Raw genomic sequence first — 15,422 nt, 5'->3', positions numbered from 1 at the left:
CTAAAATACGAAAATTCTGATAAGCGTCCTCCAGGAGGAGAGGAAAGAATGTCCGTGTAAGACGAAGAGGACCAGCTTGGTAAAGGCCAGGAAGGAGGGAGACTGGTACTTGGCATCACCGCTGCTGAAGACAAAGATCATCAGCACTGAAAACTTCCATTCAATGTTCTCGTGCAAATCGAATAGCAGGTCAAAGGTATTTCTCTGACAGTCACGTCAATTTTAATCATTTAGCCACTGTGTAAAATGATTTAGGTACCCGATGCTGATAAGCATAGGGAGGTGCGCTAAGGGATGGCTGGCTAGAAGCATGTCTTGATTTAAAGAGTGTGTGTTTGTGTGTAGTCATGTAAATAATTCTGATCATTGCTTCCAAGCTGATTCGTAATTGTAAAACATAGTCTGTCTTCTCTATCATTCCCTGATTTAATTAATCTACATATAATTATTCTCCCCTGATTTTGGGCACTGCCACCACAATCCATGCCATCTGCATCCTCCAAGATGCAGCTATAAGATCCTCAAAATCATCTGGAAGAATCAGCACTGTGGAAAAACAGTCGCTTATGTGTCACAGCAAATCCTGCTGTGCGTGTAGCAATGCTGTTACATGCCTTGTTCTTGGCGTCTATTGTTTCTGGGTTTGATTCCAGAGTTTGATCACGGAGCTAAAATGCCACTGAGCTTCTGGATCTTGGTTGATCTGAGAGTTCAGCTTTTTGTCCGTCATGGCAGACGGCGATTAGCTGGGTCATCAGAATTGCTTTTTTTTTTCCTTGAGTGAAACTTCTGAGTGGATGACAAGTGTTTGGGAGGCCATATAGGAATCTGTTTGTCTGCATGTTCTTCAGAGTCCAAATGTTTGCAAAGGCTTAAGTGGCTGTGGGAAAGTGTGTGGATGACCCTTCTTAGTAGCTCTGCTCAGCAGCAGAGAGCAGAAGTTGTTTTAAGCCTTTTCCTTGTGACGGTGTATTTTTCTAGTGGTTTGAGAACCCAGGTGGGCACTACTTAAATGTTGTCACCAATTTAAGTACTTCTAATACATCAGCATAGTCTTTACAACGACACACCAGAAGTTGATGATGTGCTACATATTTCACTAGATTAATTAACAGACAGCCCACATATCATGTAGCATTACTTCATATAGTGTAATCTCCATTTCCGCAACCATGCAAGATACCAAATAATACATCACAAAATGTCCTAGAAGATCTGAGAAAACCATCTCATTAACCTGTGACACAGACTAGATATTTTTCTGGTAGCTGATCCAGAGAATTAAAGTGGTTGAAACAGAAAATGTTGAAACTGAAAGAATGTTTGAGTAAATAGTAACCAAGAATTCCTTTCGTAACTCACTTTTGTTTACTGGTGAATTCTATCTTCATGTTATAAACATAATTAAAACAAATCACTGCAAAAAAATGTTGTCAGAATTTTGCTAAACATATTTACCTTCTATATTCACTGAATAAGTGTTTAGATTTTGCTGTACAAATAGATTGGAGTGAAGGAAAAGAATTGTGTATCCATGTACTGCATGTCCTGGATTTCTTAATAGCAGGGACAGTTATTACCACCTTTATCCTGGTCTCTTTTGACTAAAAAAAGCTCTGCAAAACAAACAAACAAGCAAACCACAGACAAAAAAAAACCCAAACCAAAATCCATCACACAACGCTATATTGTCTCTTCAACAAGCATAGCCATAAATGAAAATCTTATCCTCGTCTGCTTATGTGGCAGACAAACAAGTAAAACTGAAAAATCTGATTCCTATTTATCCATCTGGATTGTAGCAGGAAAATCAATATTTTGCATTTATTGAAACCTCTAATTTCTACTTCTTTGGTGCAAACTGCAAATCGGTAATACTCTGCATGCAGAATTGAAGTTAATTCCCTTGATTAATTTTGCGCAAGTTACAAACTAGTGGTAGAAGGTCTGGGTTGTTGCTATCTTGGGCCTTGTTCAGACACACTGAAGAGCCATATTCTGAATCCCATTATTTCTTTCTTGTGCCCATATCTCATAGTATTTCATTGCACAGCTACATTTTACTTGTATTTTAAGAGTACGTCTGAAAGTTTTCAGGATCAGCTGTTAAACCGTGACACTGGAATGGTCAAAATCAAATGGCTGTTTAGTAACTTGCAGGATCCACCACTTTTTTTGATTACAAAAATCAGCCAAAATGATTAGAATGCTGTTACTGTGGTGAGTACCCACACATACAGCATCTCCTGTACTAATTTAAATACTTCTGTGTGCACTTAGAAGGATAATGCCTATATATGTAATACAAAAGCTACTACAAACCGATTCAGGCTATATGTTTCAAATAGCATCCATCATATTTTGTGTCACCGTTACATTTCAGCTGTAAACAGAGATTGGTACTAGGAGATCTTACATGGCACCTCTTTTTTTCCCAACGCTGTGTTGGTGGCACACGGTACGCCAAGCGCTCCTCTCTGGGCAGGGTGGCTTGGCAGCTGCTGTGGGTGGGTGGTCAGCTGCTGGCTTACGAAATGGTGCAGCTGAGCTTTTGCCACATCGATTCGGTAATTCCGAACCATTCACCATCAGTACCTAACAAAAAATGAAAATACCTGCAAACTAGGAAATCTGACATTTCTGCCCAGATATTTGTGAGGAGCAGCACAGTGCATAAATATCATTTACATTGCCACAGAGCTTTGCTTTTTTGGCTTTTGTACTTTCTGCATATGTTGAAATGGGATAATCTGGGTGCAGAGCTCCGTGACTGGAGTAAATCATCTGGCCTTGAACTCTGTGACTGTTCACCCCAAATTATTTCAGCGTTAAAACGTTCTGCCTGTCAAGGGGTGGAAGGGGTTTGATCTGCTTCAGGATTTGACCCTGCTTCGGCAGGGGGTCGGACCAGATGATCCCCAGAGGTCCCTTCCAACCCCCAGCATCTGTGACTCCGATTTCTGACTCGGCCTTAGCAGAGGAGGTAATGGACAGAACCCCAGCCGCAGAAGGCCAGCCTGCTCGCAGGGTTCTGGGCTCGGTTCGGGCGGTCTTCCTGCCCTCGCTGACCCTGCAGCAGCCCCCGGGGTAAAGCCAACCCCCGAGCTGGGTTCCCCTGTAAGGGAAACAGCTGCTACTACATATTTTTCTTAAGCCACTACCCAGACGCAAAACGCTGCACCTCGAGGGCACACGTATATTTATAGACGGAGGCGCAGCCGCCCCCTTCCTTCAGTCCCCCCCAGCGCTGCGGCAGCTTCCCCTGTCCCGTCCCGTCGGGCCGTGGAGCGGAGCAGCAGCCCGGGGCAGAGCATCCCGCCGGCCGCAGGTGACCCGCTCCGGGGGCGGTTCGCGGGTGGCGGAGACATTCTCATTCACCTCTCTCTCGCGAGAGAGCGCTGCGCGGGCGATACTTGAAGGGGAGGGGGGGAGAGAGGAGGGGAAAAGGGAGGCGGGAGGGAGGGGGCAGCTGGAGCCGCAGCTGGAGCAGCGGTGGGTGCAGCGGCCGCAGCTGGAACAGCAGCGGGAACGGCGGCGGCGGCGGCTCCAGCGGGTGCGCGCCCCTCGCAGCGGGCTTCGGGCGGGCTGGGCGCGGGGCTCCCTGCCCCGGCCGGGCACCGCGCTCCGCGCAGCCACCGCGCCTCGCCGTGCCCGGCTCGAGGCAGCCGGGGAGGGTTCGCGCCCGGGAGACTCTTCCAGCCCCGGAGCGGCTCCGGGCGCGGCGGCCGCGGGCTTTCGGCGGCGGGTGCGGGAGCGGGAGCCCCCGCGGATGCCGCTGGAGGGAAGGTAGAGTGCGGGCAGCCCCTCGCCATCCCCCGCGGCCGCCGCCTCCCGCGGGCGGTCTGGCAGCCGGGCTGGCCGGGGGCCGACGGCGGGGCGCGGGGCAGGCGGCGGGGGGCTTCTCCTCGGTCGCTAACCGCCCCCCCCCCCTCCGCTTTTCTCCCCTCGCAGCTCGCCTTGGAGAGGCCGGTCGGCGGCGGGGCGGCGGGGACCGGCGGACGTCGGCGGCGGAGAGGAGGCGGCGGCCGCTCGCAGCCCGGGGGCTCGGGGGACGGACGCGATGTGGCGGGGGCGGCTGCTGGGGATCGCCCTGGGAGTTGCCGTGCTGTGGGCGTCCCAGGCGGGCGCCGCCGCCGCCGGGCCCGCCGAGGGGGCGAGCGCCAAGGAGAGCCGGGCCAGCCGGGCCAAGAGGCGAGGGCAGGGCGGCGGCGGGCACGACGCGCTCAAAGGGTAGGTGCGGGGCCGGGTCCTCCCGGGACGCGTCGGGCCGTCCGCGTACGCGTGTCCGTACCCGCTGCCCCTCCGCGGTGGGGGCGAGAGCTCCCCGACCCCCCCCCCCGGAGCTGTCACCGCCGACGGACGGGTTGGGGGGGGGGGGGGGGGGCGGGCGCCAGGCGCGGCCCGCAGCCGCCGCCCCCCCCCCCCCTCCTCCCCCGAGACCCCGCGGGGCTGGGTGCGGGGTCCCCGGCGTGCCGCAGCCCGGCTGCGCCTTTGGGCGGGTGATGCTTGGGGTGGCCGGGCCGCTGCAGCTCGGAGGTTGCTAACGCAGCTCCCGGGCAGGGCAGAGATAAAGGGTCGCTGCGGGCTTGTGCGTTCTTCCCGCGTCCCGCACTTCTGCTTGGCGTGGAGCGAAACAGCGGGGAGGCGCGGAGACCGCAGCTGTCGGCTGCCCCCCGGCATCTCCACCGTGAACCCCCCGGGATGCGAGTCCGCTCCCGCGGTCCAGCTGTGCTTACCTGGCGTCCCTGGTGCGGGGGCGGCGGGGGGGGGGGGACAGGGACCGCTCGTTGGTGTCAGAGCTGCCTGGCCCCGGCCGGAGTGAGCCCAGGCGTACGGGAGTTCAAAATCCTTATGAAACGCTGCGGTACGCGCGTAGCGGAGTGGGATTTTGTAAGGGTGGATCTGTGTCAGGCAAACTGTTTTCCCAGTTCTCATCGAGCGCCTTTCCGATGCAAAAATAATGAAGTCAGCTGAAAGACATTGCGTGTGAGTGCAGCTGAAGATTTAGTTCACTGGGAAGGTGAAAAGCTTGAGATATTGGAAGCAGGAGGAGGATTCCTTTTTCAGGTGTTCCAGTGCACCTTCTCAGCCCCTACGACCAGATTTTCACTCTTCAGGCAAAGAGCAAGCGTAGCAAAACTATATGGAGATAGTTATGCTGCAGTAAGGGATGTGAGATATTTTCTTTCTTTTCCTGATTTCCTCAAAAAGGAGCTATTACAACTTTATTTTTAGAGGCCTTGATGAATGTGTTTTAATTTCTTGTGAACTTCCCCATACTTGCATAGTACTTTTCATTTATATTCAGATTTGCATAGTACTTTTCATTTATATTCAGATTTGCAGTCTTGGCTTTTTGTTCTGCTTGCCTGACTGGGAAAGGTTTATGTTTGTAGGTCCCCACGCGGCAAAAATGGATGCAAGCTATTGGTATTGTTTTTCAAGGATCTGATGTTGTAGGGTCAGACTCTCTTTTTCCTTATACCTTGTCACAAGAACAAAGTAGATCCTTCCTGTGATAAAAACTGTTCCAGGAGGTGAGGAGGACATGTAGGACTATCGCAAGCAATAAAAAGTGATAAGGAAGAATATTTGTCAGAAGTAGCTTTTATTCTTCAGGATGTTTCAGTAAACTTTCTCATTATAGAATGCTGAGTTGGTATCAAACCGGGAAACACCGTTTTCTGACCAGTGGGACAGAGTATGCCATCTAGCACACGTGTGCTGACTTGATGGACTGGGAGTTAGAGGCACGCTAGCTGACAGTAGCATTTCTTCGGTGAATGTAGCTGTTGCTCTAAAACTGTGCTGTTTAGACAGTAATAATAGTGCATCAAGAGATGATATTTCAAGTGTTAATTATTTTTGGAATCTGAAATGGGTTAGGGTAAGTATTTAGTCTTATGAGTTGATGCTTATGTTTAACTGAAGCCTTCAATTGATTATGTACTTTGCAGTGATTCTTCCTTTTATTCTGGGTTACCTGTGAGTTACATATCTACTTAGTAATCTGCAAATCTACAGATAATGGCAGTATCAATTTTAGATATTTTATGTCTTGCTCAATGATTCGGAATATTCCAAATCTGAGTGAGTGCCCCTGGGAAGCAGGTTCTTAACAAGAATATCATAATTTGCCAGATGATCTGAGATACAGTAGAGACAAAACAAATTATCAGGTTGATTGCTTGTTAGACCTTTTTTTCTGTAACTCTCATTTGAGGCGGAGTGTAGCGTTCCCAAATTGCTTGGAGGAGATTGTTAACACACAGTCAGCTTGATGATTGCTGGGTGAATCCTGCTGGATATTTCCAGTTCAGAAATTGTGAGCACTTCCTTAGGTGTGGTACTGTACTGTACAATATGAATAAAAAGAATTGTCATTTTAACAGACAAAGTTGGAACTAATTCTTTGTAAAGCCAGATGGAAAACATATTGTGAATGTACAGGAACTGTATATACATTAGACAAGGAGAATTCGTTATTATTGAAGGACTAAAAGACTAAAAATATGATTTTACAAGAAGACATACTATTTTTTTATCTTGTTCATCAGTACAAATACATTTGGGAATCAGAGAGTTGTAATAAAAGTCATAACAGATGCTGGGAAACTTTATTTTCATGTTATTGTGGTTAACTAAAACTTTTTTTTCTTCCTTTTGCAATGAACTCTTGCTCTGATTGTAGGAGCATGGGGCTACATTTTTGGAGAAAATGCTTTACATTTAAACTTTTTGTGTGTTTGGTTATAATGACTATTAAAAGTCTTTCAGAACTTAGAAGTGTTGAGGTAGTCTCTGTGTCAATACTAGACTTGTATGTTAAAATGAAGAAGCCTAAGATCTGTTTCAGTTCTTGTGATTTTTCCCACTTAACATTTTTTACTGCAAGCTGCTGATTGCTCGTTTGCTTTCGTCCTTGTGACCTTTGCCTCATTCTTTGTGCCAGTGGGATGTCTGAACGTAGAACGTGATTCTAGAAGTCTGTTTTAACTTTCATAATTATAAATTATATGGAAATGCCTCTTATATACTCATTTAAGACTTTAAGCTTGCTGCTCATGTAGCTTGAACTGGTGCAGCTACGAAGGCATTGGCAATGAAGTCTGTGTAATGCCATCAATGTTTGGTCTAAGGCAGTGTGTGTTTGTGTGCTGGTGCCTCTAAGTGATCAGAAAGCCATCAGAATAAAGGCAGTAATTATTTCAAAATATAACTAGATTCTCCCTTCATGGAAATGCTGCCGGAATCCATTGTGATTCAGCAAGTTAAAATAAGAAGCTGTTACTGTGACACTTTTATCCTCTGGGTCTCCAAAACTGTAACAAAAATGTTGATGTACTGAATTATAAGGCATCGAGCTATCATCTTGCTACCCTTGAAACACCTAAGAATGTAGCATCAGCTTCTGAGGAAATAAAACCTACAGAGCTGGCTGTGAATGGGAAGTTCTTTCTACATGATATATATGTTCCAATCATTTGAATATAAAATAAAAAAAATAATGGTGATTTGATTGGTACTTCACTGAATACAAGAAGTATTGTTCTTAAAGATCTTAGAATTAATCAGGATTTCCCATTTTCTGATGATGCTAGAGAAAGACCTCAAACTCTAATGAGGATCAGTTAGTTTCTAATAATATTTTAAGCTGTTTTCATCATGTTTCACAGTGTCTTCTCAGTGTAATGGCCAGAGAAAGCAATTATTTGCCTAAGAAATAGCTCAGCAGAAATTTTAAAAGAACCAAAATTTCTTCAAGATAGCTGAATTGTGACATGACTCTAGGACGCTAATTAAATGTATTTGTGCAAGAATGATTTAATTTCTTTGTTAAGTTGAAACGATAGTGAATATTACAGGACAGAATAGTGGACTCCAAAATGATCTGTAAAACTCTTGGATTAAAGCTATCCAACAGGGGATTGAGGTTTTTTGGACCAATTTCTTTTGGTGATCCCAAATGAGGTCCACAGGTTTACTGATGTGCTTACTTGAGTAAACTTGGTTGGATTTTCCCCTTTTTAGGCATCACTGCTCCCTGAAATAAAATAAATCTTATAAATCTATAAAATAATTCCAGTATTCAACTATATAATTGAGGCTTCTGGTTTTTGTTTTAAACCAGTATTTACTACTAAAAGCCTGCTGAAGAAAAGCAGACTTTCCATACCGGTAAATATTGGTTTACACTGAAAAACCTCAAACATTTTTCTTACCGCTTCTGGCCTGCGCACCTCTGGCCAGCTGCTGGTGCCACACCTCGTCCGTGTCACTCTGTGGGCTGGGGGCAGCCTGCATACTTGGGAATACAAATCTGAATTAAAAATACTTGCAAGTTTCTGTAATACCTGATGTGCTGAGGCACACACCTGGCTGCCAGACGGTGTGGCCGACCTCCTCCCAGTCCTCTGTGCCTGACAGGCTGAAGCCTGTATGGAGGAGCAAGACCTTTCGTGCCAGTGTGTCCTAATGTGAAACCTGAAGACCTTAGCAGCTACACATAGGCTGAAGATTCTGCACCTCTCTCAATTTGTTTGCCAATGGTTGTGCTGATACTATTTTTTGGTTATTACATCATCCTTGGAAATCTAATTCTGAAGTGAAGCGAGTGCATAGATCTTGGCACGGTGTCTCATGTATGTGTTTCCTTTCCTTTGGGAGGACTGCACGATGTGATCTGATGTAGGTGTGACTAGGAGCAGCGTGTGTGGGGAAGGAGTAGCGACAGCAGATGGAAGCAAGCAAGAAGCCAGCACAGAATCTCTGCTGTGGCTGGCATTAGCTGTTATTCACACTTGATGAAGGGCTAATACTTAAAGAGGGAGGAAGATTGTTTTCAGTTCTGATTGTATAGTTGTCTTCCCCTGTCTGCCACAGTAGGTTTTAATTACATTTTGGAATCTACTAGTTTAAATACTATATGTAAAGTTTTAAATGCATTTAATGAAAGTTGTCTGATCACAGTCTGCACTGAATTGCTTTATCTAGAGCCAGTAGCAATGCAGAGCTAGCATTCTTCTTGTAGTTCAAAGGTGTTCTTCAGCCCGAAGAAAACCAGTAAGAAGTAAATAATCTTCAGACCTTCGTATTCCTCATACTGTCCACTTAGATTTCCAAATCCTGTCATTCAGACACCATCTCTTTAAAAGGCATGGCCTTAATGCCAATTCTGGGTTATGATTTATGGCATGATTTATAGCAGCATTCGTGATGTACAGTATGAGACATGATTGTGTTGGAAATATTGTCACGTTGGCTTGGGGGACTCGGATGAATCAGGTTTCCGGTCACCAAGCGCCACTTTGCCACGGTGACATGTTGAAGATCAGGAGGGCAGGACTGGATGTAGTTCTTTTCCTGTCTTCCCGTACTTTATTTATTTTGGTCTGCATAGCTCTGAGCTGTATCAGGCTGACCCAGATGCTGCAGGACGGGTCACAGCTGGCGTGTGATGGGTTTGTACTTTGTGTACAGAGTGAGTGGAAAATTTCACATTGGGTTTGCCACTTTCTGTCCCACCCTAGAAGATACTTTTGTGTCCTCCATCCTGAAGCATCCTGTGTAAGGCTGATTGTGGTTGTGACTTAATTGCTTGGCAGGTTAGAAACATATTTATACTACAGTTCTTACTCAGAAGACAAGAGACGTCATGGATTTCACTTTGTTTCTTTCCTAGAAAGTGTTCTAGGTAATAATTTTATTCCATGGACATGTGATGGAATTGTCTAATCTTTTGTGCGGTGTTGTCTTTCTGGAGACTTTCTCATTTCAGTTTATTGGTGTTTAGCTGAACTTTTATTGAGGGGGCAAGTGGTGTTCTGTCTTTAAAACTGGAGGCATAAAGGATTCGGGAGAAGAACAGCACCTGCAGAGAGTGCATCTGCTTGTAGTGGGGTACAGTAATTTGCAGGTTGCAATGCAGATTTCCATAGAGAATTGTTTGGAGGAGGAGGAAGAAGCCTCTGGTATGTGGCTGGGATACCAACCACAGCTGCACTTCCTCAATCAAGAGCCCACTTAAGGTTTAGAAAAGTAGACTTCTCTCCTGTTGTTAGCCAGCACAGGATACATTTTGTGTTCAGTGGTGGTTCCACAAGTTGTTTACCGCATTGTCTGATCTGAGTCTGTTTACCTCAACTGGATAAGCTACTCTGTGTACAACTTCACGCTGCTGTGCCAGAAGCTTTGAGGCTATACTGGGCTTGAGGATGCAGATGTGAAGTAAGCATAGGGCTGCTCTCAGTTGATTTGGGAGCAATGGAAGGATCACAGGGTTAGGGTTTGGCAGGGACAGTCCGTCTGTCAGCTTCATTTACAGTGATCCTTATTGAATGAAGCTGCAGCTTCTGTTTTCCTGTGTGCTGATTTGCCTTTCCTGTGGTGTGCTGTTCAGTAGTGCTGCTCACTTAGGACAGTCCTTTTCATTGATTTTCATTGATTGTCATTCATCTTCCATCCTGCAGACTTGAATGTTTTATTGATGAACTTCAGTACAAGTTTTGAGAAGGGTCACTTTAAATATGTTCATGGACTCAGCAGCCTGTGATTATTAGAATAGTATTACCCAAAATAAAAGACTCAAACTATTTAGCCACATGGATCACCAAGAAAATTTCCTCTTGATAGAAGTGTAGTAGACATTGCCTAGTTGGAGGCCACCTCTGCTTAAACAAGGAGCTGGGGATCCTTGAATGTGTACATATGGAAAAAGTAAGAAATTAATCATTAGCTTTTTTGCTTTGCAATACAATCACCTTCCATCTTGTTCCTCTGCTTCATCTCCCGGCTCAGCCCTAAAATCGAAGGGGATGTAGATGCATGTGTGTCATTTTGGTCTTACTCCCCAGACTCAGTAAATATTTTTGTAGAATGGAACAATTGTGGCATGGAGTGTTTCTGATTAACCATCACACTGTGCTGGAAAATACATTTGTAGCTCTTTGGTCATGTGGATGTCTCCTTTGGTTCTTTTCTCATCCATTCTGACTTTCCCACTTCAGTATTTTGTGTTTTCTGGGGTGTTTTTTTTTTTTGAAGTTTTCAGACCTGCTGAACAGCCTCATTCATGCTAAGGTTGATGTGCAGATAGAGGCATGAGAAGAATCAATTGCTTTTTTTAAGTGAAGTAAAGTTTACTTTAACAGTAAAGTTGGACTCTGCTTTGGAAGGTACATTGGGAGGTAAAATGTACCCTGTTAAATGAAAACCTGTGCCTTCTGGTTTTGCTTATAGATCTTCATTGAAGTATGAAGGAGGTCTAACTTTTATCTGGAAGAATATTTTGAATGTTGACTTGGTGGAGAATCTGTTGTTTTCCTTTCTATTTCTCATTTTATGAAATGATTCATGACCATTAAAGCCTCAGAAATACCAAATGAAAGCCGCAGTTCTTTTGTCTACAGTCTTAATCATTTTCATCCTCTTTTTCAAGCTTCCCCCTTTCTCATGTTTTGCTGGAGGACATCAGAATATCCAGTGATGTTCAGCTGAGATTTCAAGCTATAATTTGTTTCCTTTCAGGAACGTTTTTTTCCAGTCTCTTTTCTCCTTCTTTGTTTTTTCCTCTTATGTTTCATCTTTTTCTCTTCCCTCTATAAAGAGTAAATTACCAGGGGCTGCTAGGGAGAAGGTGAACTATACCAGTGGAATCGGTATCAGCAGGGTTTTGCTGTTGCCTTATGGCAGCCGTGCAGGTAACTGGCGTTTTGAAAACACAGTATCACTACCCCAGCAAGGAGGGGGACAGGGGTTAGGATACAGTGTGTTGTGAAGGGAGGAGGAGAAACGCTGCTATCTTACCTAGAATAGATCTTTCGGTAGCATAAGGGAGAGCACTTCAAAACAAAAGTGAATGACATTGATTAACACCCAAGGGCATTCACTGACAAGTGTTGATACAAGTGTCAGGTTTATGAGACTCCTTAACTGCTTGCATTTGCTCCTAGGTGGGGATGGTGGGTAGCACCAGCTTGTCCCGCAGCCTCTGGGAGCACCTCGGCAAGGGGCTGGCTAGCCTTGGGGCTTGGCTGGTCAGCGTTCCCCACGCCAGTCCTGGGCTGCTGCTCAGCTCAGCACGCGGCACAGGCTGGCCGAGGTCTGGAGCTTGCCTGTGTTCTTTCATTTGGGAGAATGTTAGAGGTCTCCTTCCAGCAGTAGCCATTAGCAGGTACCTGGTGAGCGCGGGAAGTGGTGCAGGAAGAGTAACCTGGTCTCTCCCTGTTCCCCTTTGGAAGTGACATCTGGAGAGCTGAGCATTGACCTAGCCCACAGTTACGTCTGTTTCCCATGGGATGCTATTTAGTGCTGCCAGGGTAGAAAGGCTATGATTTCTTGTCCCCTGAATGCACCCTTTTTTTTTTTTTTTTTTTTTTTAATAAAGTACCTGCTGGATCCCTCCTGTTTACCAGCCATGCTTGTCTGGTCTGGTGTATGGTGTTCTGTGGTGGCTTTCTTGTATTTTACATGTCTTATACAGCCATGTAGACTGGGTGTCAAACTGGACCCACTGACATTCTCAAGTGGAACAATGAGGGAATACGTGCCAAAAATGCGTCTGTTCCTGGCTATGAATGAGAACAATGCCTGGCTGTCAGGTTAGATGAGTCTGTCCCTGCAAAAGACACGGTCAGGTTTTCAGAGCAAGTGCGGAAGAATTCACTTAATGTCAAATGCTGTTGTTGGATTGCTGTATTTAGCTGTCACAGTGTGATGGAAGTTAGGGTTAGAAAAGTGTTCAGTGTTGCTGCAGGAAACTTGCATGTCATTTTGAACTCTTGACTTGCACATAGGCCGGAGCCAAAGACACCCACAGAGCTACTCAGCATGTTATTTTTTTAGTTGAACCACGCCAGGATTCTGGGACAGCGGTATCCTTACTGTCAGAGTGAGAAATAGTTATCATATTAGGCTCTCTGCATGGCATAAATGTCCAGGCTCACTTATTGCATGGTAAAAATGAGTACATCAGATATAATCCTTTGTATGTAAAAAACATATTTTGCTTAAAAATGGCTGCTTATCCTTTATAGCATAATAGAAGCTAAATTTTGTGTTTGCTTTGGAATGTTTGTTCTCGAATTTTTGTGTTTGCACCTCAAATACTGTGTTCAGTTTGGGGCCCCTCACTACAAGAAGGACATTGAGGTGCTGGAGCGTGTCCAGAGAAGGGCAACGAGGCTGGTGAGGGGTCTGGAGAGCAAGCCTTATGAGGAGTGGCTGAGGGAGCTGGGGTTGTTCAGTCTGGAGAAGGGGAGTCTGAGGCGGGACCTTATTGCTCTCTACAACTACCTGAAAGGAGGGTGTAGTGAGGCAGGTGTTGGTCCTCTTCTCCCAAGTAACCAGCGACAGGATGAGAGCCAATGGCCTCAAGTTGTGTCAGGGGAGTTTTAGATTGGATATTAGGAAAAATCTCTTTACTGAAAGAGTTGTGAAGCATTGGCACAGGCTGCCCAGGGGAGTGGTGGAGTAACCATCCCTGGAGATGTTCAAAAACCATGTAGATATGGCACTTTGGGACATGGTTTAACAGGCATGGTGGTTTTGGGGTGATGGTTGGACTTGATGATCTGAGAGGTCTTTTCCAACCTTAATGATTCTATGATTCTCTCAGAGTCTAGCATTGTTTCCTAGATTTTTCCTTTTATACAATTATACAACAGCTTCAAGAGTCCTCTTAATATATCTTCACTGAATGATGAAAAAGAGCACAGTAACTAAAGCCATCCCATTTTCTAATATTTAGCTAAACAACAGAGAAGCAATTCCTGTTTAAAGTATTTGGGGTACCTGGAAATGAGCCTTATCCATGTTGAATGCAGACCTGTGTCTGTGTTTTTTGCTCTGTCCCATCCCCATAGTTAAGTTTCTCAGTTTGTGGATGTGCTCACTGGGAGTGGTGAGGTCAAAGGAGAACCAGGCTGCTTGGCTGGGCTCTCCTATGCAGAGTGGTGTGTGGTGGGGTGCCTTGGGAAGGCTGCCCATTTCCTGCTGTAGCTGTTAGCTGCTGCATCCCACTGGGAACTGAGCCTTCCTGTCATGGTTCTGCTTTGCCTTCAGCCCCTTGGAGGAGGGGGTAGGCCCCAGCGCAGCAAAAGGAGGTGCTTTTGGTATCAAACTCTACTTTGTGCACCAAGAACCTGGCTTCTGTCATCTAGATGGGGAGGGACCTTGGAAGGCCTCGTAGTCCAGCCCCTGCTCAGAGCGGGGTGAGCTTCAATCGGGTTGCTTGCAGCCGTGTCCACTCAGGTTTGGTGCATTTCTAACAACGGAAATTCTTGGTTCAGTGGGAAAGCTGAGTAAAGCTCCAGTGAAGTCAGCAGAGCTGGGCTGCTCTGTGCTTTTAGCATTTACTCGGAGACACTGAGGAGTTTAGAAAGGTACATAAAGCTGCTTTACAGCAAAAGGTATCGATCTGATTATGTGTCACTGGAAAATGGCTAGTAAAAGCTATTCCCCTTCACAGTCTGGAGCCTTAGCTACTATTTCTTAGTACATTGGTTATATTAAAACTTAGACAACCACATTTTTAAGACCAGCCTGCCATGTTTTCAGGTGCAGTTTGTCATTCTTTGTAACTCTCAGTGCAAACATGGAAGCACCACTACTCCAATTCTGTGTGGAAATGATCGGCAAATAATTGTGGGCGCAGTTTTAGCAGGTGCCAGTGTTACCCACGTAAGAAGGAAAAGAGGCAAAGGCTTCCCTGAAAGGAACTGTTGGCTGATGATGTTGCTTTAAATTGTATCTCTTCTGCCGGGAAATCGGGTCCCTACATTATGTTAAACATATGCTAGCCACTGCAGCCAAATAGTTAACAGAAGTCCTTCATTAAACATTTTCTTTCAAGGAAGAATCCCTGTATGTTTTCCTAGGGAGAGGAAAAGTGAGTTGAGGGAGTGATTAGAAACCCTCCCCAGTATCCCTGCGTCTCAGCTCAGCTGTAACTAGTGATCAGCTGTCTCTCTTACTCTCTCAGCCACTCTCTGCCCACTCTGTCTCATCTCTCTGTCTAATTTATTCGAGACCCACGCTTTGGGTTTGATTCAGCCTGGGTTACGCCAGCGTTGGCCGGTGTATGGCAGTGCTGCTGACAAAATTTCCGCCTGAAGCCTTGCTCATAGCAATGCCAGAAACTCTTCCTCCCGTGGGAGCTGCAGATGGGCAACGCTTTCTTCGGGAGAGGGCTGTGATTTCCTTGAGGGGTCACAGGCAGGGCAGAGTGGGGATGTGCAGAATTCGCGCACCCCCGGGGCAGGCTGCAGCGTGGGGCTCCAGCTGTGTCTCTGCTGGGGCCCTGGAGAGCCCAGCCACAATGCTGGAGGTGCCCCTGCTGTTCTGGGCTGGGTGGTGTTCCCTGCTGCCAGCTTCATGCAGGGCTGTTGAACAGCTCACTCGCTCCTCTGGCTGTCGTGCACCCT

General features: G+C 46.1%; 1 protein-coding gene across 4 annotated transcripts in view; it reads left to right on the top strand.

Moving 5' to 3' along the window:
* The first annotated feature begins 4,060 nt into the window (after positions 1-4,060).
* FBN1 (fibrillin 1) overlaps positions 4,061-15,422 on the top strand; it is a 158,960-nt gene continuing 147,598 nt past the window's right edge. For all 4 annotated transcript variants that reach the window (XM_075431333.1, XM_075431334.1, XM_075431335.1 and 1 more), the window contains exon 1: positions 4,061-4,230. In XM_075431333.1, coding sequence (XP_075287448.1) covers positions 4,061-4,230 — 170 coding nt within the window. The remainder of the gene's footprint in view (positions 4,231-15,422) is intronic.

The sequence above is a fragment of the Opisthocomus hoazin genome, chromosome 10 (genome assembly GCF_030867145.1).
Source record: "Opisthocomus hoazin isolate bOpiHoa1 chromosome 10, bOpiHoa1.hap1, whole genome shotgun sequence".
Classification (NCBI taxonomy): domain Eukaryota; kingdom Metazoa; phylum Chordata; class Aves; order Opisthocomiformes; family Opisthocomidae; genus Opisthocomus; species Opisthocomus hoazin.
This window is presented reverse-complemented; position numbering and strand designations above follow the sequence as displayed.